The 27,381-nt window shown below is 38.9% G+C and overlaps 1 protein-coding gene across 1 annotated transcript; it reads right to left on the bottom strand.

Annotated features, from left to right (window-relative positions):
* Positions 1-532: 532 nt before the first annotated feature.
* Positions 533-25,476, bottom strand: triqk (triple QxxK/R motif containing). The gene is made up of 4 exons (XM_006787796.3): positions 25,324-25,476; positions 19,833-19,907; positions 10,131-10,216; positions 533-2,603 (listed from the first exon to the last, which is right to left on the bottom strand). The coding sequence occupies exons 2-4, from the start codon at positions 19,891-19,893 to the stop codon at positions 2,496-2,498; spliced, it is 255 nt and encodes an 84-aa protein (XP_006787859.1). The 5' UTR covers positions 19,894-19,907; positions 25,324-25,476; the 3' UTR covers positions 533-2,495.
* Positions 25,477-27,381: the final 1,905 nt, after the last annotated feature.

Genomic DNA, 27,381 nt, shown 5'->3' with positions numbered 1-27,381 from the left:
TGCTGCTGTTCTCTCGCCATTATACTGTAGCATCTCTCACTGCCTCCGCGGTTCAATCCAGTGGCATGCAAATAGCCTTGACATGACCAGAAGAGCACTCCACACATAGTCAATGCAATTTAATAACCCATTACGGAGAGAACACTGTTGTTTATAGCTGGGAATTAAACCAATCTAAAAAGAAATAATGGCAGCTTTTACTCCATAAAAGTAAATTGACGCTAGGATTTTTTTATTCATTAACTTTTAAGACTCAAAGTAATGACTACACATACATTTAACAGCTGACTATAAACCTCTGGAGATAAGAAATATAAAACATCACTGGTTCTAATGCATATGATTCATCTAAAGTACACACTGTCTGATCAGCTGTTATTTTGATTGTGTTTAAAGGGAAACCTTTCTCTTATTTAAATTAATAAATGCAATTACAATCACCTTCTTACAGCAATAAAAGCCTCTGGGGTGGTCTGTACTTAACCTTATATACCATCGCTTTTTGTTGTGTAGGTGGGAGGCGACATTGATGGTAGGTAGAAATGTGAAATTTTATTTATGAAATAGTCTGTAACCGTAAATGTACAAATGCATACAATAAGATAACAAAGGATAGTGATCATTCATGCTATGGTAACAGCTCTTGTATTTCCACATGATGTCATAATTTGTTTTTTAAAGATTGTGGTTAATATATCACGGATATCGGCGATAAACATATATTACACAAAAGCAGAAAGATAATTCATGTCATAGAGAATCACACGATTGATTCATTAAAAAAAAAAAAAAAAAAGCACACTTTAAGATGTTTATTTAACAGATGTACTCGACAACAGAACAAACCACCATACTGTTATGAAAAAAGATCTTTCCAAACACAGGTCTGAATACACAGGTTGGGCAGCGAGATCCTTTCTATTGTGCTGATGTCAAGGCTCTTGTAGTTGGTAATGGTGACCTTTCAGATAACAGGTGTCATGTATGAAGGTCTATTAGACCAGGCTATCTATTGTTACACATGTGGGAGGCTCATGGTGTTGGGGGAGGGAGCTCGGACATATCAAGGCGAGATAAAAGCCTCCGAGTGAGGGCGCGGGTGCATGCTCATCATAATGGTTTCTTTGACATGTGGTCTTTTACTAGAGGTCAGAAGGTCATGGGAGAAAAGGGGAGAAAAGGCAAAAACTGAAAGCTCAAAATCTATCTCACATTTCAGGAATCATATCAGCAGCAGACATGACTCGTCCCTCCCCAGAGGGTTTCTGAAAAAAAAACATGCTGGAATAAACTTAAAGCACTGATATGTATTTGGTATTGGTCTTGTATGCATTATGCAAAACTTAATTTTCGATAAAAAACCTTATAGACGACAGCATTACACTTTCTGTGCAAAAAAAAAAAAAAGGAAAATAGGAAAAATACAATTTTAAATCAAAAAAATTCCATTAAACTTATATGAAGATAATAAAAAGCTACTGACTCTGTGCTTCTGCTAACAAATGATCTCTCAAACAGTGGAAGCACTTGAACTGAAATGATTGCAGCCTGCAGGCCTCAGGCACAAAGAGTGAAGCAGTAGAAAAAAAGAAGCATTGACAGTCCTTCATATCCCTTTCTATACAGACATATCACATTTTACAGAATACAATGCACACCAGATGGAATGAAAATAGTGTTGTTGTTTTTTATAAGGAAAAAAGACGCAGGCTTGTGTCACGTCAGCCATCAATTATCTCCACAATTTACATTCAATCTGATGAACCCAATCATATTTGTGTGCTTACCCTGAGTATGTCTGCCTCCACGACGTAAGTCGGGCAACGTGTTATTCTGTATTCTGCACACATGTTCAATCAGGACAAGGGCTTTGTGGATTCTAATCTCACACTTTGTGATCTCCAGACATCCAGGAGGAGAGGTTTGTGCACTGGAATGTGAGGCGAGTGTTTGTCTCGATGTGACGAGAGCTTCGGCGGGAGATTTACATTTTTCTATTAGCGGTGAAAACAGTGGGACGTGACTCTGCTGAATATGACTAATGAAGCTTAGTCTCCACTGTGGCTCGGATCAGTTGCGTAAAAGGATGCTAACTTTCTTTACAGAAGGTAGATGTCAAGCAGGAGGTCACCGTCGTTTAAATGCTTTACTCTAGTTGGCTTAAATTCACCACATAAAAAAAAAAGGTTTTACATTGGGGAATCATTAGATTGAAAAAATTCATTGCAGAAAGAAAGATTAAGAAAAATATTTCTGTGTTTGATCAATTCCAAAACCTTTATCTTAAAAAAACCCCTGAAACTTGACTGTGTGATATGCAGTAATGTGTCTTTTCGTAGTGTGTTCACAGTCTGCACGTCACCAACGAAATGTGGGGAAAAAACCCGAACAAAAGCCCCAAAAAACTACAAAACTAAACGGTAGTTTGCGTTAACCAATTCGCCCATGTGCATAAAGCAGAGAAGCCAAGTATTTGGTCCACTGTCCACCTCCTATTAATCCACGTCCACGTCCAGGTTAATCTCGGTGCTCAGGTTAAGGTAGAAGAAGGCGTACACGCAGAGCACGAAGAACAGAATTGCCGCGATGACCAGGAACGCATCCTGAGGAGAAAGCAAAGGTTTAAAAATATATTCAAAATGTTCTTGTGAGCGTTTTTTTATTTTTCTGCCCAAATCCCGAGTCTGTCTTTACACTCACGAATGTCTGCTTTGTTTGAATGTCATTGCAGTGTTTCATAATTGTTGTGCTTATTTATTTGTGTTACGTCTGTATTTGCCAAGTCTCTAATGCCTTTCTTTTCATCTAAATTCACCGCATGTGAATAAGGATTTGTTGTTTTCTTTGCTTGTTTTGAAAACCACAAAATAAATATTTAAACTCTCGCTCACAGTTCTACTGATGTGCATAAAAGGGCAAATCTAACTATAGCAATTACATTTTAGTTTCAGATATTAAACTGGGCGGGAAAAAAATCGCTACAGAGGAGCAAACAAAGCTATTATCATCATCTGTGTATGTCATAATAATATATGAATTTGTATCTGTTTTCATATTTAAACCAGAAACGTAAACTGGAAGCAGTTGAAAATCCTCCACAGCTTCACATTGACAGTGTCAAACAGCTTCTTCTTTTATTTTTTAATTTGAATTTTGTGTTGTTATACACGGCGCATACACGCTAGCCCTTCAGAAAATATGCTAACAAAATATTTCTATAAAAACATTTGAAATTGTAAAAGAACTGTACCAATAGAAATCACTTCTCATAATTAGGTAATACCACTAATGTGAAACACTACTTACTTTATAAAGAAAAAAAAATCCAATCCACTATGTATTTTTATTACAACGTACATTTTAATCCAGTATTTAAGTAATTGAGCTAGAAAACCTTAAGAATACATAATAACTCGTAAAACAATAAGTAACTATTTTATATATGATCACAACTTAAAACAAAACTTGGTTTAGGGGACTGATGATTAGGGCTGGACAATATGGAAAAAACACTTCTTTTTTTTTTAGGACAAACTCTGGCTGCCGTTCATCTGTAGTGAGCGCAGACTGTCAGGCCACCGTTTACCTCAACTAATCAAACTATTAGCTTGTAATCAGTTGTTGTCGTCGTTGACAGCTCGTCAGCTGTCCGGTGACGGGAGGGTCTCATGTCTAATCTGCTGACAGTAACTGTCACTGTCAATATCAGGACTAAATACGCATGTTTATTCACTTTTGCAAAGACCTGACTTCAATTCAGGAGAGGAGTTAGAAATGAGGGAGGAGAGAAAGGACTGATGGAGGAGGAGAAAGAGATAATGAGAAAGAGTTGAATGGTCATATACATTTAAAAAAAATAAAAATAAAAAAAAAGAAGCCTATATGTGATTTTTAAAGTACCATATAAAGTGTACTATGCTTGTGGCCAGTTTCTAGCCACATACATAAAACACGATTAGGCAGAACTGCGGTGTCCATCCATCTCAGCCACTGTATTCAAGATAACTGGGCAACACAGTGCCACCCACTCCTATGAATTTTCAACTGTAAGTTTATGAGACTGCATCAATTGGTGAAAGACCCAATAACATACCAATGGGATATATACTCATAAGTACAACATTTTTTTCTGTTAAACAAACTCAAACTAAATTACTTATCGCCCTACTGGGGCGACCGTGGATCAAGAGTTGGCAGTTCGTCTTGTAATCGGAAGGTTGCCGGTTTGAGCCTTGGCTCCAACAGTCTCGGTCGTTGTGTCCTTGGGCAACACATTTCACCCGTTGCCTACTGGTGGTGGTCAGAGGGCCCGGTGGCGCCAGTGTCCGGCAGCCTTGCCTCTGTCAGTGCGCCCCAGGGCAGCTGTGGCTACAATGTAGCTTGCCATCACCAGTGTGTGAATGGGTGGATGACTGAATATGTAAAGCGCTTTGGGGTCCTTAGGGACTAGTAAAGCGCTACACAAATACAGGCCATTTACCATTTCTTCCACCAAGAAGAAATGGTAAAGCCATGCTCTCTCTCTCACACACACACACACACACACACACACACACACACACACACACACACACACACTCACGCACATATGGCACAATATGTAATAATTAGGTGCTGGTAGGTAAAATTGAAGCAACATCTATGAAAAAAAAAACCCACATTGCAGCATCACATTTCAGAAGCCGGGTAGAAAGTGGCTGCAGTATTTAAAAAAAATAAAAAAAAATAAAAATCTATTTGCAGTCAGGCTCCACTTTCACTTTTTTCCTCCCTCCATTTTTACTGATAAGTTGAACTTTCTTCTACAAAATGGCCTATTTTTTTTTATTTATTTATTTTTTTAGATTTTCTATTGGTTAATTGTCAAACAAATTGAGGCTTTCCAAAGGAGTGGTATTCAACTTGAAAATGGGAATTAGGAGCGCTTGTTCATTATGTGGTGCTCACACGATTACAATCTTCATCAGCTGGAGTTTCATTAGGGGCACTCAGAGTATTGAACAATGCCAGTTATTCTTTATCAAGAGAACTCATTAGCAGCAAACTTTCTAATCAACACTGGAGAGCTTGGAGAGCTTTAAAAGAGCACAGAGTACAGTCTGATTGGAGGTTATTCAAAAAGAAATATTTGAGCGTGGAAATGAGTTTTAAATTGCAAACTGGGCCACAACAACAAAGGTGACGTGGCAAGTGTTACAAAGAAAAAAAAAATCTTAAATCTTTGCAAATGTTAATAAATTCAGTTTTCCATTTATACATTTATAAAAAGGCTTCAGGGAAAAACTAAATTTAACAAAATCCACGTGTTCATGAAAGAGGCTGACACAAGGTTAGAGATGGCAAAAAGCACTAAAAAAGAAAATAAGATAAGCTTAGTCATCCTAAAAGACACTTTTAAAAAATTGAAACAACAAAACTATATGACAATCTGATAAAACATCAGTTCAACAATTCCCTTATACTGCACGTACACACATGGCAGACTACAAAAATCAGTCAATGGGCCAAACTGCAGAGAGAAAATGATAGAAAAATAAATAAATAATAAAAAAAAAGGGAGTGAAAATGAAATAGAAAACAAGTGAGAGATAAAGCTCGGCACAAATGAGGGGTGGTGGGGGGCTAATAATAATTCCTCTCTGACGAAGGCGATGGGGGTGACAATTAAAAGGCGTCACAGCATCCACAGCTATCTGTGTACATGTTGTAGTGCCTAGTCATCAGCAGCATTGGTCTTCATTAGCCTCAGCCCACATTTATCTGAATCCCAGCAGCCTCCAAACAGCTTAAAGTCCTAGCTTAATTGGAAAACTTTTAAATTTCATGCACTTTAGTTTCATATATTAACCGCCAGGCTTCCACCGCTTGATTTACTTTTCTATTTTGCTTAGGCCTCGGAGAAAAGAGAACTGTTATCAAATCACCGAGGCTTGATTGTTTTCTGCTTTTTCGTGTGTTCTGTGGCAGCTTTGAAAAAAAGAAAAAGAAGCACAACAAAGAGAAGCGTTTGTAATTCTGTCGAGAATATCACAAAGAAAACATTGTGTTTCTGACATAGGTAAGCATTTTATTGAATTGCTGGAGACACACAAAAAAAATTACAATTCAGGTTTCTCCCCCTTCTTTGCATCAGGTTTCAGAGATAAAGAGAACAGCGGGTTACAGTGACTTGTCTATAAAAACAAGCTGGAGGGGTTTCAGTGAAAACACTCGAGTTGGAGAAAGCACCTGCATTTGATTGAGATCATTGTTTTCGAGAAGAGTAGCCCACTGCGTTGACTCTTGCCTTGTCTCACAAATACATTTATGTGCTCCCCTCCACACACAAACACACACTCAGACACTAACACACAGCCTCTCTGCCCACATTTTGATGGAGACCTCTGGATGGGGCCCAAACACATCATCATCTTCATCGTGTGGTTCTCTCAGCACTGGCGGCAGCTGCAGCACACTCTGCATGCTGGGAGCCTAGTCCCCGTCACCCTGGCGACAAGCCATAGCTCAGCAGACATCCCCTCATCTGGTCCGACTTTTATTCTCCTCCTGGGTTTGTTTGTGCACGTACACGTGTGTGTACGTCTGTTTGTATGTTCCCATGTGCTAAGCAGGTTAGAGTTGGTGTGTCTGGGGCTGTATGTGGGTGGCAGCTTGTGAGAGCCACACAACCGTCGGTGCATTTGGAGCACAGTTAGTAAGCAGGTCTCATCCATACCAGCCACAGCAACAAACAATCAACCGCTAAAGTGTTACTTTTTCTGACCGATTAAATTGAAATTTCTAGTTAATTTTTGTAGATATATTCGTTTCCTTTGTTGAGCAATCGATTCTCCATCACCGACAGAATAGATTCTCCTGCCTTCAGACCACATTCACTCTTTTGCAAAGCTTCAAATCTATTGATAATTTTGCTGAATTTAATCACGTCATCTATTAGAGGAAAAACAAAACAAATTAAAAAAAAATGCTTACCACAGCGTCCAAGGGTCCAGAGGGGTGGAAAGCTACAGAGTTAAGGTTAGTGAAGGCTGCTGAGCCTAAAGCCAGTTTTAAAGGTCACAAAGGTAGCTCTCTCTTCCAGATTGCCATGGTAACTCATGGTGTTGCACACATAAGCTGCTCTGGATGTAGTTCAGAGCTGTGGTTTAAAAAAGGGCTGCAAGCGTCACACTTTCACCCATCCTTTTTCTGACAATGTGCTCCGAGTGTGATGCAGATGTTCAGCAGAGGGAATATGTTTTATTTGTGTAAAATGGTGAGCCACAAGTTGCTAACATGACTGAACTAAGCCGTGCAGTGACGTTGCAGCAGACTACATCACATGCATTTAATTTAGCGATGCAGAAAAATAATGACTTTTTATACTTGGTGCTTATTTGCTTTAAAAAAAATTTAAAAAAAAAAGGCAGATATGGCAACTATGAATAAATTTCACTTTAATTTGGCCAAAGAGTAAATTGATTACAACATCTCTGCTATTACATCCCCATGCTGAAATGGAAACAAGTTTAAAGTTTAAAAGCTCGAATGTGCCACAGTCATGCTAGAAATAAACAGCAGCACCATTAAATAGAACAAAAGGCCACAAAGCTCCCAACACAACCTTGAGCTTTTCTCTAACAGCACTGATTCGGGCATTTCACTAATTACTGCTTCGGTTACTCGAATCTGCCCCGTTAAAACAAAGGTTGGAGCTTCTTGACGTGAGTTATACTTGTACGAACATAAGAAATGCCAAATACTGTATAGAAAAATAGGATGTCATTTCAAAAACACTCTAAAACAACTCTAGATATGAAGCTGTATCCATGGTTCAAATCCTCACCTGCGTCCTGACCCACCTGCTCCTGTCACAAAGAGGCAAAAATGTCCAAAAAACTAATACTTGTGGATCTATAGGATCCCGCTCGCCACACAGCACACATTCACAAATGACAGATGGAAGATACCCATCATTATCTGTCGTCTCCATCCTCTGCCAATTCCATAAGAAACCCCACCCCATCCACTCTACCACAACTTCCTAGGCTCAGCGGCTAAATAAGACTGAGGGAAAACAGTGCAGAACTGAACAGAAGGCTAGTGTGCCAATTAGACAAGGCAGCAGGCTCGTTTCCTCTGCTGCAAGATAATGTGCTGGAGCTACTTTGAAGGCGCTGCTTCTTCTCTAGGCAACCTGAGGAGAGGCTGCAGACCGCACTTCCTGCCAGTTTCTCCCTCTCTGCTGTCATTACCACATACCATCCACTCTTTGGAAGAGCCAAAGACTTGTGTTCTGGCAACAAGTCGTTACTTCCGTAAACACACTGTGACTCAACCTGTGTATAAGGACCTGCATGGATACAGCAGGTGGCTGGTTTTTGGGTTGTTTTTCCTTTCTTTTCTTTTTTTTTTTTAAAGCAACCCAGACAACTCAGCACTATGGTGGGAACAGAAGTTCTCCTTCTCTCACTTTCTCCACCACAGTGTCTCCATCCTTGCTCTCTGCCAACTCATCCAGACTGCCCCGTTACCAGGACAGCCCCGAGACAGCCTGCCCTGGCAGCTGTCAGATTCTCTGTGCCCGCATGTCTGTTGGCCCTTCTGAGGTGCCAGCTGCATCTGAGAGCAGCATCTCAACCAGGAATATGGAGAAGAGAAGAGAAGAGAAGAGAAGAGAAGAGAAGAGAAGCAGACAACATGCCCCAACATCCAAACCAGCCCTAAAAATTCCAGCCAAATCTTTGCTGTCAACCAAAGGTTCAGAGAGAGAGAGAGAGAGTGAGGCTTTCTACTGTCATCAGAGAGCTGTGTAAAAATCACTTCTTCAACTTCATATCACGCTAAAAGGACCTGATGGGAAAGCAAGCGTGACCAAATATCCATTACATTTGGGCTGAATTTCAATCGAACTCGGGGCCAAGAGGTCTAAGACAGTTTAATATCCTCGTCCCAGAGGTATTTTTAATCCAACCTCTGAAAATTCCACTCATCTTGGGCATGAAAAACATGAATTATTCATGACCGATATCAATATTTCAAGATATGGACTAATCTAATTGGATTAAAGACGTGTTTAATGAGGCCCTGCATGTCTAAGAGATGCATATTTTAAAACCTGACCATTTCACCCAGTGTTTAATCCTCATTGCGATTTGTTCATCTCTGCTCACTTCGTAGCAACTGAGGCTTAATCAGGAAGCGAAACATTTTGGCTTTTAATGTCCTGTAAGCAGAACTTGTTAGTGTAACAAAGGACAATAAGTGTTAAAGAACTAATACTGAATGTTACTGTAATGACGTCTTTCAATTGAGTTTCACTAAAAAATAAAGTTGTAAAAGTTCCTCTCATGGAATCTGTGATTTCAATCGTCTTCTTCTCTTGGCTGCTCCCCTTTAGGGGGCGCCACGGCAGATCATCTGCCTCCATCTCGCCCTGATGCTAGCATCCTCTTCTGTCACACCAACCCTCTGCAGGGCCACTCATATCCCAAAATGTTCTTTTTGGTCTTCCTCTTTTCTTCTTGTTCCATCTTCAGCATCCTTTGGCCAATAGATCCATGTTCCCTCCTCTCTACATGTCTCAGCCTTGCCTGTCATTGGCTCCAAATCTCTTGACCTCCTTTTACTTTAGCATTACCTGCTCTATCCATTTCATCTTCTTTCATCTGCATACTGTATTTTCCTCTTTTCACCCACCTTCCCGTTGCCCCTCCTTTGCCATTGAAAGGATAAGACCATCTTTGTGTTTTATATCTCCTCTTTTTGGTAAAGAAAAGCACTATTTTACACACAATCTATGAAGGACACTAGCATACCTTCTTTAGCAAGGCAGCAGAGATCTTAAAAGAATAGACTGTGGCCCACAGCACATAATTATGTGAAGATCTACTATGGATTATTATATTCCCTGAAGACCTAGAGTAACTTCTTTCAATAAGACAGTGTGTGTCTGGAATAAAAAAAATATAAATATAAAAACTTAATACAAAAAAGAGCATGGGAAAAGTTGGCTAGCAGATCTTGTACATAGATAAGCAGAACCACAATTGTACCAGGACAGACATTTAAGTGTGGATATACATATATACAAATCGTAGAATACATATAGATAAAGGCTGCAGTAGTCCTAAACAGAAACCAAGTCTCACCCTGAATCCAGAGGAATTCTTCTTCGCTTCAGCTTTCAGCCGTGTTGCTTTCAAAACCGACTTTGTCTTTTTGTAGTCTTGCTTACCTAAAACACATGAAATAGATACAAAAGAAATTAAATGAAGTACACAAATAAATGACCAAGATTGACTGATATTGAGTGACAGGTTTCATTTACTGTTGCCAAACAACCAAAGAGACCAGAAAGTTTTTGTGTAGAAGTGTAGCACTCTGGGAACATTGTGAGGAATCTGGCTTAAGGTGACTACACTCACCATTTTGTATTTGTAGTGACCAAATGGTTGCCCGGAGCTTCAGGTTTTTATATAATGTATAAATACTGGTTGTACTCTGGTCTTTATTCTACCGAATAGGGAGGTTGCTGAATGGAAATATAACAGTTAAATGTGAGTTTCTGTCTATGTATTTATGTGCTCAAAAATGGGGGGTGAGAAAGTGAGAAATAAATTGTGCACCACTGAAATTTCTCAAATAAACCTATACACGCCTCACGCAGTCTACAAAACACACGGTTCACCTGTGCTTACTTGACTTCCCGTAGGCTAAATTCTCAAGGGTGAGTCCTGTGGGCAAACTGGCCACCCGGCAAAAAGTGTGTGTGTGTGTGGGTGTGTGTGTGTGTGTGTGTGTGCGACAGCTGGTTGTCTTGGTCTAATTAGAAACAACACACAGCAGGAAAAGGAACTTTGCTAACAATAGGGTGGAAAGGCAACAGCTTGCTGAACAGTGTGTGTGTGTGTGTGTGTGTGTGTGTGTGTGTGTTCAAGTTGTGCAATTTCCATTTTTTTTTTTTTACTAGTCTTTCTTCAAACTTATGGTTAAATCTAGATTTGATTAATGGTAAGATGAGTGTGGTGCTTGAAGTTAACTATGAAGTTTTGATGATTTAAACTTGATTGTACTTCATTAGACAAACAGGGATGTTACATAGTATAGACTGAGACCAAGTCAGCCTGGTGGTTTTTCCTCTTCCAATTAATCCTTGTTTACAATGGCGAATAGGAAGAGAGACTGGAAGATGTATTTTGGAGAGGGTTTGAGAGGGAAAAGCTGAAATGAGCTAGTGGGAAAACAAGTGTAGGTGCGTGCGTGTGTGTGTAGAGCTGGTTTCCACTCAATAAGGTGTCACTCTTACGGCCCAGTCACAGAGGAAAACAGGAAATGACCATTAGCCTTATGTTAAGCATTTCATCTGCTTTTCAATAATCTTGCTCCCCCTGCATCTTTTTTCCAAGATCTGATATTCACTTCCCATCTCTCCGCGCTCTCTTTTATCCCCCCCTCCATTCCTCCTGGTCCTGAACCCTTCGTTCACCTCCCACTGACTCTGTGGAGGGCTAATAGAAATGGGGAGCGTGTTGCCAGGAGCAAACAGCGAGCTAGTGGGAATTCATTACGGGGGGCACTGAATGTCTCCTCCACTTGTCAGAAAGTGGAGAGGGGAAAATTTGATTGGAGGGCACCTCAGGTTGCTCACAATTCACATAACCGTTGCAAAGATTTTCACACTGTAAATGGCGTGATGTGAGCAAGGATGGGGTTTAAATTTCAATGCTAGATGTATACATTGGTTGAAGACATAACCATCTGATAACAATTAGTACTTAACTGAGGCCAAATCAGAATACTTACACCAAGCAAGGTAATGTGCAGAGTAGAGAATTACCTCAGTGTGTGTATATGGTATTCTAATGCTGCTGTGTTACACTGGTGTACCTCCTGTAGCTACACAGCAGCTTTCTCTTGTGGTTTGTTTGTGTGGGTTTGGAGCCTGCACAATCTACACGCGCGTGCCTGATGATATTGCACTGGGCTTATGAGTACTCCTATTTGTCATCACCGTTTCCACTGCTTCACCAGCGCTGGAGACATTTTCTGTCACCAATTATCTACCTGCATTGAGCTACAAGCAATCATCCCATCCCTCCCTGCCTCAGCCTGCCACCCTGAAAAGCCATCACTGTTCTCCTGTACAGCAACAACAATGACACGTCTCAGAGGAACATTAACCCCTGTAAAACGGCCTAGGGCACCCGCTGGGATGGCTTCCCTGATCGTGCCTTTCACTGGAGTCATCGCTGAAGAGAAAGAGAGGAAAAGTGAAAGTGGCCTTCTCCCCCCACCGCTTAAAGGAAAGTTCAGATTCTTCTTGCTTGTTTGTCATCAGGTTACCTATAAATGGAGTCTGATGAAGACGGCTGTGAAATTAGTTTTTATCTTGAGCCATTATTCTGTTTAGCATAATGAGACAGGTAGGGGGTATTAGCTAAAATTAGTCACATGTGATTGTGCACTCAAGGGAAAGAGAGGGGAGGTATGTGATTTGTGTCATACAAATTGGCCATTAAAATGAAGATAGAAGAGTGGTGAGTAATGATAAGAAACTTTACTATTTTTTTTAAGTTTCTAATGCATACAATGGAATCCAACAGCCTGAGCCTCCTAAATGCTTCTATTTTAGAAAACAAATAGAGTTCCAATTCGAACATCCTGTATTACAGCTGGCAAAATGAGCTTAACGATTTTGGTGAAATTTTTAGTTGTGATAAAAATGTAAATTAATTTCATGAATATCTTATTCAGTAATCCCCGTTTGCATTAATGACAGCGCTCAAGCTGGACACCACAAGTCTGCATAAAGATGAGACATGTTATCAAAAATGGAGACAATGCCCCGAATAGTTTACTGCGATATTCAGCACTCCTTGGTCTTCGAGCATCATCGCAAGGATGTAGCTCAAAGGATGTTACGTGTCTCGTGAACAGTGAGTTGCTACTTGTTTTGGTGCAGGTGTTTAGTTCAGGCTATCCGCCATTACACTGTGTTGACACGCTGCACTGACATTCTCTAGGCTGATTATCTTCTCACACCTTTCTGTTACTGCTGTGAATCTTAAAGTTTAAGTCATCGTTAAATTCTTCAGTTGTCCACACAAACGTTTTGATGTCTTAAGCCATGCCAAGTGTTTGCTCTTGCTTCCTCCTTTCTGTGAAGCGGTTTGGAGACACTACCTATCCTCTGACGAGATAGTCTTCCTGCTACTGACTGAAATAACCTGTTCTTTATTTAGAAAATGCAGCCGTTTCTAACAAAGCTCGATGCCCTGAACCTCGTGATCATATGGTTTTTCTTTCAGTCTCCCTGGTAATGTTCGGAATAGGGCTGACTGAGTTTTCGCAAAGCATTTGAGAGCCATTTGAAACCTTCACTCCAGTCATGATGTGATGCTAATAATACCCCTCTTTGCTTAGAATAGCAATTTGATTGCTGACACTTTCTCTTTGCAAGGAGATCATTTCCCCAGTATCACAATGAAGGTAGTAACCAAATCGAAACTGCACAGCCACATTTGTAACAGGTGTGCAACGGCAGGATGTTCATTTATGTCAAGCCTATAGTGAGTAGATTCAATTCATCTCCTTTTATATGGAACAAACCCTTAGACAACATGTCTACTTTTAGATTTCTGGTTGCAAGTTCAAGAGTGAATTGTTCACAACTGGTGAGACCACCTTAAGCCTTTCATATAATTAACTAAGTACATACTCCATTTATTTAAGTATTGTTTAAGGGTGTTGGGGGGGGGGGGCATTCTAAGCCTAGGTAAGCAAACCTTAAGCCACTATTGGAGCGCACTGCAATAGGTGGTCCCCAACTATCTATGCGACCTTTATAAAAAAAAAAAAAAAAGTCTCTTGCTCTGTTCAACTTCCCCTTTCCTCCTTCTTTGTTATTTAAAAATGGACTAGAATGAGAAACATGGGGATCATTTTGTGAATAAATTATTTCCCACTTTTGAGCAACTGAGAAATGAAAGCCTATCATGAACTAGTATAGTTCGGCTGCTTTTATTCGAGTCACGCATCCACCTATATATAAAAAACAAAAAACAAAAACAAATTATATATTATTCTCAGTCATATCTAAATGTATTCCAGTGTCAGAAAGTATTAAAAATCAAGTACTATACCATTGCAACGAGCTCCATTATGAACCCAGTATACAAAACTTTGCAAAAATCCCACAGTTCATCTAATGCCATGTCTTCATATAAACCATGAGCGAGAAGCACATTAGCAAAGCGGCAGCAGCTCCAAACTTCTGCCTGTGTCAGACAGAGCACAGCAAAAAAGCCAACGCGAAGGAAAAAATAGACTTAAAGTATAAGAATATGGTTCAGAGCACACATATGGACTTACAGTACCACTGTACTCATTTAGTAGACAGGCATGAGGATGACTACTGAAAAACTTGAAGCAATATTCAGTTTAATTGCAAGCACGACTAGGTGCACCTGTTCACCTGCTTGTTAACACGAATTACTCATCAGTCAGTAACATGGCAACAAGTTTAGACATGTAGACATGGTCAAAATAACCTGCTGAAGTTCAAACTGAGCATCAGAATGGGGAAGAAAGGTGATGTAAGTGACTTTGGCATGGTCATTAGTCCCAGATGGGCGGGTCAGAGTGTTTCAGAAACTGCTGATCTACTGGGATTTTCCTAGTCAACCATCCCTAAGGATTACAAAGAATGGTCCAAAAAAGAGAAAATATGCACTATGCAGCAGCTCTCTGGGTAAAAATGCCCTGTAGATGCCAGAGGTGAGAGGAGAATGGAAAGAGTGCTTTAAGGTGATAGGAGGCCAATATTAATTTAAATTACCACTCACTAAAACAATGATTTGCAGAAGAGAATCTCTGACCTGACAACATGCCAAACCTTGAAGCAGATGGGCTATAGCAGCAGACTGCAATAGGCACTCTTGTCAGCTGAGAACAGGAAACTGAGCACAGTGGTACAGTTGTTAATGTTGCTGCTTCACAACAAGAAGGTCCTGGGTTTGAATGCACTGGCTGGGTTCATTTTCTGAGGATTTTGCATGTTCTCCCTGTGTTGTGTGGGTGTTCGGGTCTCAGCATATCCCAGCTTCATCTCACAGTCCAACTTTCAATCCTGAAACTGGCCACTGGTGTGAATGTGAGCATGAATTTAATGGATGTAGCTATATGACCCAAAACAAGGGTAGCTCTGAAGTAACCACCAATTCATTATTGAACTGATAGATGATATAACCAGGTTGCTTTAAAGCCAATATATGTAAAATCCTTTACTGCCTACAGCACACAGCTGTCGCTAAGCCAAAATGACCACAAACAGGGACATGAGTATGTTCAGAGGAAAAAATAAATAAACTAAAATGCCTGAAGATTTCTGTGGGTGACTGTGTTTATGGGGACTAACCGTCCCACATACTGCATCCAACACAGGCAGAGTCATTTGGACAGACAGCCCTGTCTAGTAGTTTCTGAGTGCCCTGGGACAATTCGGGAAACACACCGACAGCGTGTTTGACAGTTTTCATGCTTTGCTTCCGCGTCTATCTGGCATTGCAGGCATATAGTCAGTGACCACATGGTGCGGATCGCTGACATCTGCCAGGATGAGTGGTAGAACCTGAGAACTGATGCCAGACTCTTGGGATATACTGAGCCCTTTTTCGCTTACTGGAAGAGAAAGGAAGCGAAATAATAAACAATAAAGGGAGATTATCCATGATATAGCGCCAAGAGATAACTGGTACACCTTGTCGATCTACTGCGCTGTCCTATCTACAGATAGGAGTGAAGTATTTCACCTGTAAGAAGCAGTATATCATTGGTGTTATCTTTTATTTGCATGTAAAATGGTAACTTGTAAAGCTAATGGCTTCCAGCTTGACATTTTGTATTTAAAATTGTGGGTGTCTTTATCTATGTGGACAATTTTCCCTAGTTTTCAACAAGCAGTAAGGATCATTGTGACTGAACACTTGTACTTACATGTAAGAATGCTACAGCTTTATCTATCCTAAGGGCATTCAATTACAACAGGTTTAATAATGTTATTAAAAAAGAGAGTGTCAACAGTAGCCATTTGATGGCCATCTGCCATGACAAAAGCACTCCAGCAGAGATGATGGTACAGCTCAACAACCAGCCTGGACTACCGCCGATGTGCCATGAATAAGCTACCTATTACGATTTCAAATTACCATGTGTGGCCCATTCCAGCTCTGAGGAGAACAAGCCCCATGCTCCATTTGAAGACTTCATTTTTCTCCATCTTTTCCCCCCACTCTCTGTTTTTCACCTTTGCTGTTAAACAGTGGTTCGGTGAAATTGCCTGATGGCCGTCCTTTTCAAACAGAAGGAAAATGGTAGAAATTGAGGGGTTGGAGGAAGGCGGCGGGAGAGATGGGACCAAAGTGTGTTACACATTTCTGAAGTGATAAGATGTGCTCAGAAAGAAAACACTAAATGGGGGAAAGGGAAAAAAAAAACTGGACTCGTGGGAGAGGATGTGACGGTGGGAGATGAGCTTGTTATGTTATGTCTGTCTCTCATTTGTTGAACCTATCAGGTTTTGCATAATGGCAGACAGTTAAGGGATATCTTCAGGCTAAATAATTCTATTCTTCTGTCCCAGTATGAAAACATACACAACAGCAATCCCTCTCCTTTATAAGCTGGTGGTGTAAAAAGCTTTCACATGCCTGAGGAAAATAAAATAAAATAAAAAACACAATTGGACTTACAGTGCCATCCTTTTTTCTTTAACAATAATAACAAAAAGAAAGAAGGATAAACGTGACATACCTTTAGAAATGGAAATATGAACCGACCAAACATTTTGCTTTAAAACTCACGAGAGCACCACGAGTCCCGTTAACACAAAATTAACGCCAGAAAATACAAAACCTGGAAAAAATGTGAGGATGTGAATCACCACAGGCAAAAAAAAAATAACATGTACTTAAAGCTGGAATGAAGGTGTTTAGAACAATGCCATTACTGTCACAGTAACGTCACCGTAGTTTACAGCTTTTTAAATAAATATATAGCATCTCCATGTACTCCGACTTCCTTAAGACAGCTGGCATGGGATCCAGCATCCTCCCAGCTTAGAACAGGAAAGTGAGGGTATTATTCACACAGCCTCACAAACATTGGACAACAACAAAAACTGTAAAAACATTGCCTGGTCTGATGAGTCTGCTGCCACTTTGAATGGTAGAATCAAAATTTGGTATAAACAACATAAAAGAGATGTTTCCTGGCTTCTATTAATGGTCTAGGCTGAGGGTGGTGGTTTAATGGTGTGGGAATACTTCTGGCTCATTCTGGTCACTCTAGCACCAATTTGGCAGAATTTAAACACCACAGCCTACCTACTGTTGGTTACCACATGTATCCCTTTATGACCACAGTGCCCCTATCTTCTGGTGGCTACATCCAGCAGTATAACACTCAATGTGACAAAGCTCAGAACATAACAAAATGGTACTACAAACAGCCTCCGTAGTCACCAGATCTCAAGCCAACAGAGCACCTTTGAGTTTGGGGGGGAACCTCAGAATACCATCTTGGATGTGCAGCTCTACAGCAACTGTGTAACAGATCCGCAGTAATTGTGTGATACAATCATGCCAAAATCTGAAGACAAAAGGGGTCCAACCTGGTACTATCAATGTGTATCTATTGAAGTAATCGTATTTAACTACTAACTAAACAAAAGAACGCAAGAAAAGGACATGCACATTTGTGTAGCTGGATGTTGTTGACACATCTCTTGGACTGAGATTCAAGTCACCAAGTTAAATATTCTTTCCTTGAATGTACTGTAGCATCAGATTTTTAGATTCCCACAGTCATGGAGATCCAAATAAATCTCAGACATCGTGTTAGTTTAGTAACTGCACTGTGCCATCACTCTACTACATTGTAAAAGGACAAATCATCAGTCATTAGTTGTCAATTAATCAAGGCCAAAACCAGATCTTTCACAAAAAGTTCATTTGCTGATAAAATTTCTTTCCCTAAGGATTTGCATGACTTTTGTGTCTTATAAGACTACTGTGTCACATTTCATGTTAACAAAATGGGAGTCCCGGGATTTAAAATAAAACCTTTAAGCCTGCAAAGCCAACAGAGCTTCCCTTTGTATCAGAGTCTGTCAGCTGCCCACAATTATCCAGCTTTGCCACTGGCGACCTTTTGGCTTTGCTCTACATGAGAAAAACAAAAACAAAAAGATATGATAGGTGCACTGATCTTTAAGAAACCACAGCTGGCACGCTAAAGTTGGCTGAGCCTTTGATTGATTCCAATCATATTGCCTTAGTTGGCCCTTTGTGAAGAAAGGGGAATGAAGGGGGAAGTAAATACTACATGAAAGCCAATAAACCTGACAAAACAGCTTCTGACAAGATGGTCTTTAAGCAACGTATTCACTGTCACCTGAGACGCTGCTTTTTCATGACCAAGTGTAATTATTTGCACAGTTTGCATAATGGCTGTGAATTTGGTTGAATTTTCTTTTTACTCTAGTGCAAACCAGAAACACTTCCAACGCTGTGCAAAGAGATGATACATAATCCTACACTGACAAATGTGAGAACGGCCACCAAATACTTCCCAGTAACATATTACTATTATTATTATTATTATTATTATTATTATTATTATTAATTTCTTAAATGTGGAATGTCAGCTTGATTTTTTTTTATAATGCGGCATTAATTACATGTGCCTTCCTACACTGGCACAATCAACCAATCAGTGAGGATTATGTCTCAAATGGAATTTGACCACAAGTAGATAAATACAAACTACCAAAAAAGCATCACAAAATAATTACCAGTCACCTTGTTGGTTTAATTATTAGTTAATATATTGGTAGAATTTTGCTGAAACTATCAGCCATATGTTATATACGCTGCTATAGAGAATGTATGACAATGGAGAAAAACAGTTTGTTGGATGAGTTTTCACCATAGACAGTATGAAGATAGATACAGCAATCATAACATTACCCATCGGTTAATGAAGTCTTATTATGAAGCTTAGGGCTGAGCTTTTTAGCTGCTATAGTCTTGGCATTTTAAAAACAAATGTGATGACCAAGGGGTGGATTGGGCTACAAAGCACTCTTGTACTCGTTAATAACTTGCCAATCACAACTGCATAAAATCACCTGTAAAATGTTTATGAGATCAGGTCTGAGAGCAGTTTTCCAATAGATTTCTATTGGATTAGAAGTCTTTTTGGCCCCCATTAGAAAGAGCGCATGTATAAAGCATAGATGCTAGATCTATGTTTTGCACTGTGTATGATTTCCACACAGTTCAAACATGTCAGGTCAACTAGCAATAACTAAAAGTTTTCAGAACAGGTCCACAAAATTCAAAAACACTCAAGTTCCTCTTCTTGTACAACTATAGATAGTTTTCAGTGATCAGTGGAATGTTGAATGCATTTCTCAAACGGGATAGATTTTAATTTTCAAGAAGCAGACAAAGTTGCAGGTTGTGTTGATGCCAGTGGGTTCAAGCCTAAAACGTATGGGCTTTAAGCTGTTTAAGATTGGTTCCTCTAAAATTTCTTTGTTACTATATAGGTCTGCTTTGACTATCTCACTAGGGGACCAATTCACAGCACGCAATCAGATGAATGTTGAAAAAACAAAAAATGAATGCCTGAGAACACTACCTTAAAATAAGAGATGAGACGAACTTCGAACATAAAGCTTTTTATGGACCAGTTTGGGGTTTTTTTTCCCCAAATACACCTTGTGCGTTATTTCATTTAATTACATTTGATTGATTTGCTGTTGCCAAGCAGCAGTACAGATGACTCACCAATCTGCTTTCTGTATTGATCAACCGGTAATTTGGTTGCACTGGCATCTTTCTTCCCCATCCTCCGTCCTCAACCTGACAGAAAATGAGAATAAAAAACATTGAGACAATTTCACAGTTAAGTCTCCACATTACTCACGATTGTTTGCAACTATACTGCAGCTCCACTCCTTCTGTAGCTGGGGATAATTTATGAAATCTGCAGGAAGGATTCAAGTTAATACACAATCACATATACCGCACAAAGTAGTCAATTTTGATCAGGCAGATGGTTTATCTTTCACATACATCTGCTACACGTAATTAAATTAATTCTCACCACCTACCATGTGTGTTACGCTCTCGGTATGTGCACTTCCTACCCATCTCATTTAGCCTAGCACCATTTTCCTTCACACCATGAGTTCTCTTTGATTACACTGACAGCTCAGAGGTAAGATATAAAGACAGAGAGCTATGAATAATATAAATAGTATCCTTAGGATGTAATTGTACAAGTGAGTGACTACACTTGGGGTATGGAATAAATATGAACATAAAAGCACTGCACAGCAGGGGTAGCAAAGACATACTGGTCAAAGGAAGAAGACTTATGAATAAGAAAACAAACGTGCTGCAGGGTTTGATTTGATATGGTTCTCTCTTCTATTTGGTTTGTGTTTCAATAAATGAACCTTCTTCAAGTTTAAATATAATAGAAGGAGGGGCACTGGTAACAATAACATGCCAGATAGACAGTTGGCTGTTGTAGTCAGTAAATTGCACTTGCAGATTACACAGTAAAAGACATCCCTATAAACATATCAAGTCATAATAAGTAAGTCGTTTTCTGTTTCACCTGTGTAAAGAGGCGTCCATACAGGAAGTGGCGTGCTGAACAAAAGGCTAAATATCACTTCCCATCACTAGAGAATTCCTGAACTATCGTGCGACTCTTTTGGTTCTGTACGTCACCTCAATGGACTAAAAGAAAGCAAACAAGATGTGAGTGAAGAATAGCTGCCAATCAAGAAGTTTAATGAAGAAAAATCCCCATTAACCATTTAGGTATAATCAGCCATTTTTAACAGTCCTTTTATTTTGCAGTGAAATGAAAAAAAATCTAATCAATAAGCAGTTTCATGGTCAGGTGTGTTATGTTATTTCATGACAAATGAAAGTGTTGAATTGGCATTCTGTAGCTGTAGGTCTCAATATGACGTCCAAAAATATTGATTAGAAAATCAGATGTGTCAGCGGTACTAGAAACTTTAGGACAAGGCAAATCAACACAACAACAAATCAACACTAAAGGGCCAGATATGATGATGTGATGATATGAGATTCCTTTCTTTGGTGGAAAAAGAACCACTTCACAACATCTAACCAAGTCAAGAGCACTCTCATAGAGGTAAGTGTATCATTGTCAGCATCTGCAATCAAGGGACTCATTCATGAATGTAAATGAACTCAAGACCACTGGTACAACTCAGGAGGAAGAAAGTTCAGATAAACGTGAAAACGGAAAGAAAAATGACTGTGGATGAAGAAACGTTGACGGAAGTGATGATATCGGAGATCCACAGGCCAGACATGCAAAGGAAAACACTCAAAGTTGATGATATGAGATTTCCAGTCCAGCTGGAGAATGTTTCTTTTGTGATGCGTTTGAAGTCAGAGCTTTAAACGGCAAAGTTACCTGACTTGAATTTTGTCGGCTTAGTCTGTGAAGCAGATTAAGGTACTTAATAAAGACAAAAAAAAAGGCAGAAAGACCCACAAAGAAGCAGAAACTAATGGTGGCTGGGGTAAAGGCTTGCCTCACAAAGCTTCTCAAGACAGGTGACCCTCATGGGTACCACACTTTCTGCAAAGGATTCTCTTTATAACTATGTTTGCTTGTCCCATAATGTTTAGGCCTGAAAAAAAACTGAGTCTTGATTTTGATTAATTCATTTTAAACCCAATTTAGTTTATTATAGAAGCTAGTTTAAGTATATCAAGTATTTTAAGTCCTCCATTCACTGGTTATGGTATTTGGAGATGGCAAGGTTGTTTTTCTGTGTACCTATAATAAAAACAATAAAACAATACTTGAAGGATTTTATTATGTTTAACACAAATAACTAATAAATAAAGAATCAAATTAATATAAATGTGTGCCAATTAAAAAAAAGTACACTACTGGTATATAACTTTAAATGGTATACATTCAAGTGACAAGAACTACACTACAATCAAATTAAATTAATTGGCTATATAAAGTTGGAATATTACAATACAAAGTTGGAAGATTACAGACGCCATTAGATGTGTTACTGGGGTTTTATCCTATATAAAAATACCATTATAATGTCTTTGATCTACTATAACTGTTGATTTTTAAAAAAATGCCTTATGGCCAAAAGATAATCTAAATAAGAGAAATGAATATGAAGCCAGCATCTAAGCCCACGTAATGCTTTTCTTTACAAAACTTAGGACTGCCTGTTTGTTGCATCAATCCAAAACGCTTGTTTCTCCTGCTCTAAATTCCAGACAGACTCTCTCACAACACACTGCATCAATCAATATTGTAGCCCTTTGTTTAAAATAGTGGGAAAAGTAAGAGTGAATCTAGGGACGCGTACGTGTGGTTGCTGATGATACAGAAATGTCCGTCCTGTTCTCTGGGCAAAAGATTTGAGGTGAAAAGATTTACAACTACCCACATTAGACACATAATACCAGCTACCAAATCCTGCTACTCTAACAATAAATGATTATAATAAAAAAAAAGAGAGAGAAAGAAATAAAATGTTCAAGTGTGGTAAAAAGAAACATTTGTATGCAGGTGTGCACATAAGGGGAAGAGTTAGGTGAATAGGAAAAAGTATCTATGTGTATCCAAGAGGAACAAGAGTGGTGGAGAATCTAGAGCTGCAGCTGGGGAATAGAGGAGAGAGACTGAATTAGCATGTTCAAGGAGCGTGGCTGGCTGCCTGTGCTGACTGATACCTTCTCAGGGGAGACTGCAGCTGCCTTGGGAAACCAGAATTTTACCTTACATTAAAAACACTGTTTTCAGCTACATTTCAAACACTCTTAGTGGCAGCATAGAACAAGGATGTATGCACAGCTATTGTTCTCCAGCAGCTGGAAACCAGAGTCAGCAAATAAAAGCAAGTCAGAGAAAGACAAAAGGAGGAGAGGAACCTGTCCAAATGAAAATAAAATGTTAACAGTTGGAGGCTCTCAGAGCTACTGCTATGCAGTATTATTCATTAGCATCACAATAATATACCTAAATTGGAGTCATCAACGTTTGAACAGATACATTTGAGTATATTTTGCATCTGCATCAGTGGAACATAGTAAAGCAGCATGCTGCAGCTAGTGACAGGTGCATTGTTGGAGTTGATACTATAATACATCCCTGTCCATTTTTTCACCTTATAGTCATAGATGACAAGGCGAATAATACATTCCTGTCATTAACAGTGTTAACTGTAATCTCACTTTACTAGAAACCTGAAGTAAATCTGGATTTTTAAAAATTGATTTATTTTTTTAAAACTAAAGCATTTTACAACAGCCATTTCCCTGAAAGACACAGTCTTCAACCCCAGTAGAGTAAAAACTACATGCACAGGTTAGACGAGTGTCATTCAAGAAAATACTTACAAATGAGTACATATGAACTGAACCAAAAGAAACAAACGGTTGTATTAAGTATCTGTACAAAAGATTTGTCTTTATCTTGCTCCGATTGCCCTCATAATGTTTAAATAAGTATACCAGCCTGTCTGTAAATTTAGCATTTAAGATGATTCACAACCGTAGGCTTTAGCAGGTGAAGGAATTTGTGAAAGAGCCAGAAAATCATTAATGTAAATGTGCTGTAGGATTCATTGAGTAATTATATGGTGATGTCAATCTGGAGAAATTGTTTCCAAGTGCAAACGTACAGCAAATGTGAAGAAAAAGGGTTTCTTTAGGGTTTACGGATAAAGGTCTGAAAAAGGAAATATCCAGCTCTCTGGTGACAGGAGAATGGCTAGACTCCAGTGAGCTGATAGGAAGGCAACGTAATTCAAATAGCAACTTATTGCAAGCAATAGATGCAGAAGAGCGTCTCCAGACACGCAACATGTAGTGAAAGCAGAAGGGCAACAGCAGCAGAAGACAGATGATCTGATATCCTCGTGTCGGTGTTGTTCCCACATCATCATAATAAATGTTGTTCCAGGTTCAACATTGCAACAACACCAACACGAGGATATCAGATCGTCCGCAGAGGACCACACCAGGTGCCCCTCCTGTCAGCTAAGAAAGTGAGGCTACAATTTGCTCAGGCTTTGATAGTGGTGGTGAAATGATGTGGAGGATATTTTCTTGGCACACTTTGGGTGCCTTAATACCAACTGAGCCTCAATTAAACACCACAAGTTGTTTCCTAAGTTGTTGCTGCTGTCTGTTCCTTTATGACTACAGTGCACCAGTCTTCTGATGGCTGCTTCCAGCAGAATAACACACCATGTCACAAAGCTCACATCATCTCAAACTGGTTCCTTGAATATGATAATGACTTCACTGTGCTCCAATTATCTCAATTCCAAAAAGTGCCTTTGCAATGTGGTGAAACAGGAAGATAACAAAACCTCTGAGGAATGTTTTCAGTAACTTGTTGAATCTATGCTTCAGATGATTTAGGCAACTTTGAAGGCAAAAGAAAAACCTCATACTAGCAAGGCATACCTGAGTATAGCATTGCATATTAAGCTCAAGTTGCTCCAGGTGACCCAGATTAGTCTGAAAAATTATGTATTCTCGGTAAACTTCAAAATAACATCTTTTCTTTGTACCATTCATGCTGGTGCCACAGTCTGACTCCAAAGCACATGAACGAAGCAAAGTCAGAAGAACAACTTCCCAATCTGGAAAATGTGACCATTCTAAATGCACGTGAATGCACAAGTAGTGTTAGCAAAGGGTCATGCTAAGTAGGGCCCCAGTACCTCACAAAAACAAATAAATAAATGTTGATAAAATTCAGCTTAAATATTAAGCTTAAGTTAAATATTTTCACAGATTAGCAGCTATTTTCTAAGCTGTATGTGTTTGGAAAGAAATCATTGAAAGGCTTTACCACCAGTATCCATTCAGACAAAGCAAAACCATGGTTATTTAGTCTGAATGTTTTTATGTTTGCTGGAACTGATAGGTCAACTTTGTTTCTTCAGTTTATTCTCCCCTCACTGACATCAACAGCGTAAACAAAATAAGGTCAAATGTAAAAATGCAGATTTATGATATGCAGTTTGCGCAACAATGCTTGATGCTTGTTGACATTTATTATATCCTTCTATTTCTCAACAACGTCAAAATCACTAGTAAGTCTTGACTATTAACAGAACACCCATTTAATGTTTCTGAAAGCCCTTTAATGTGTGTGTAAAGACTCCAAAACACCGCAGTAAGTAGAGACGTGCAAGAAGCAATGTTCATTCATTGCACTGACGGCGATACTTACACTGTGAACGCGTCGACGAGAAGAAGTTTACGATATGCACGGCTGCTTTACTTGAACTCGCAGGACGACCGATTGCACCCCTTTTATTTATTGGACTTTGATCTAAATTTCTCCGAAATGCCAACACATCACTTCTTCCGCGGACAGTTCCTGTTTTGCACGGCAACGTCGATGACAGGCAGCCTTTTCATCCAATGAAACAAGAGTATCTTTCGTTTTGACCAATAGCGGGGCGCCGGGTGGGACGCTAAGACAAAAACACTGGAGTAGCATGTGACGGGTTGATAGTCGGACACTCCCAAGCGGAGCCTTTTTTCCTCTAACTTTGTATGGAAGAATAAGCACCATCATCTAAAAAAAATCATTGCTTTGTGGACCTAAAGATAAAGGTGGTTTTGGCCTTCTGGACTTCATGGACCTGAACTATACATTTAATGGCTAAAAGAATGCTTAAAATCTCCTGGATCATTATGGCATTTCATTCCACATAACATTTTTAGAAATGTTGGAGGTTTACAGTTCCTATTGTCTTGTAATTACAGTATATCAAAGTTACCAGTTAAAATGTCTGCATTTTATCAACAGGCATTGTTGGCTTGGAAACTATGTTATTCACATAACTTTTCTCCACATAGATCTATTATCTGGAATAACGAATGTATTACTAAGAGGAACAAATCACTATATTTGCAGAATTGGATTGATAAAAATATAATCTATTTAAAAGACTTATTTGACTCTGAAGGCCAGCTACTTAGTTACAATAACTTTATTACAGAAAAAACATTCCCTATCAAAAAGATTTTAGCTCTGTAATAAAGTCCGTTCCCAGCGGACTGACTGAGTTGATGAAAAGCTACAAAAAACAGAACACACCACATGCATCCGTTAACACTCTTTATATAAATGGTATTGATTTCTTAAGCAAGAAATGCACCAATAAACATATTAGAGAATGTTTGTATAATGCGAAGAAAATAACTCCAAGAGGGAAGTTTTTTTGGAATTCTATTTTTGATAATATCAACTGGGATAAAGCGTGGCTTGTTCCTTTTAGATTTTGTATTACAAACAAAGTTAGAGAATTACATTTGAAAATATGACATAACATATATCCATCCAACACGTACATTTCAAGATTCTGTGACATTGATAGAAAATGTACCTTTTGTAAAACTGAACTTGAAAGTGTTACTCATTTGTTTTATGGCTGTTCATATAGTGCTACATTTTGGAGAGAGCTTGAAAATTATATACTGTGCAAGACAACATACGAAATCAAAATTGAAGGGAAGAACATTATCACTTATTTTGAAACTAAAGAAAAAAAATATGTGCCATTGTCAATCTTTATATCTTATTAGGGAAATTCCATATACATAAATGTAAATTTCAAAACTCAACCCCATCATTTAATTTGTTTTTGATTGAAATTGAATATTACTTAAACTCTCTTAAATTAACTTCCAATAAAAAAGGTTTATCATTGATTGAAATTCATTCCGAAATGTTTAACGAATGAGCTGTCACAACTTTCAAGTACAAAGTTGTTATGAAGTCTGTCACATTCCCCCTTTTTTTCTTTTTTTTCTCCTTTATTTATTTATCCTTCTTATTTCATTGTACTGTATATTGTTACTCTTATTTGCCTTGTATGTCTACTGTACAAACTGAACTGGAATGACTGACTGTTCGCTTTATAATTTCAATAAAGTTTGAAAAAAAAAAAAATCATGCCTGCCATCTTAAATATGGGACTGGGTCCTGACTGGGGGTTGGTGGTGTTGATGTGGATGTGCACAAAACAATAAAAATGTACAGAACAAAAAAAAAAAAAAAAAGGATCCTTTTTTCCTCAAAACTTTTTAACCAGGGTCAACAAAATGGTATTTATTTCTTCAGTGTTTCAGAAAAAAGCAGGTTTAGATGTTACTGCTATGCATAAAACACAAAAATAGCCCATCAGGCATTTGCCAGTGGTTTATATTCCAAGCATATGACTTTATAACAGTGCTACATCATTATGGACTAAACTGTCAATAATATCAGGTAGCAAAA

This window comes from Neolamprologus brichardi, chromosome 22 (assembly GCF_056152115.1).
Source record: "Neolamprologus brichardi isolate AB-2024 chromosome 22, ASM5615211v1, whole genome shotgun sequence".
Lineage (NCBI taxonomy): Eukaryota > Metazoa > Chordata > Actinopteri > Cichliformes > Cichlidae > Neolamprologus > Neolamprologus brichardi.
This window is presented reverse-complemented; position numbering and strand designations above follow the sequence as displayed.

Coding starts and splice junctions, on each gene's coding strand:
- triqk (XM_006787796.3), bottom strand. CDS start 19,893: ATGGGGAAGAAAGATGCCAGTGCAACCAAATTACCGGTTGATCAATAC. Junction 10,217..19,832: donor TCAATACAGAAAGCAGATTG/GTGAGTCATCTG, acceptor CATGTGTTTTAG/GTAAGCAAGACTACAAAAAG. Junction 2,604..10,130: donor AGAATTCCTCTGGATTCAGG/GTGAGACTTGGT, acceptor CTTTCTCCTCAG/GATGCGTTCCTGGTCATCGC.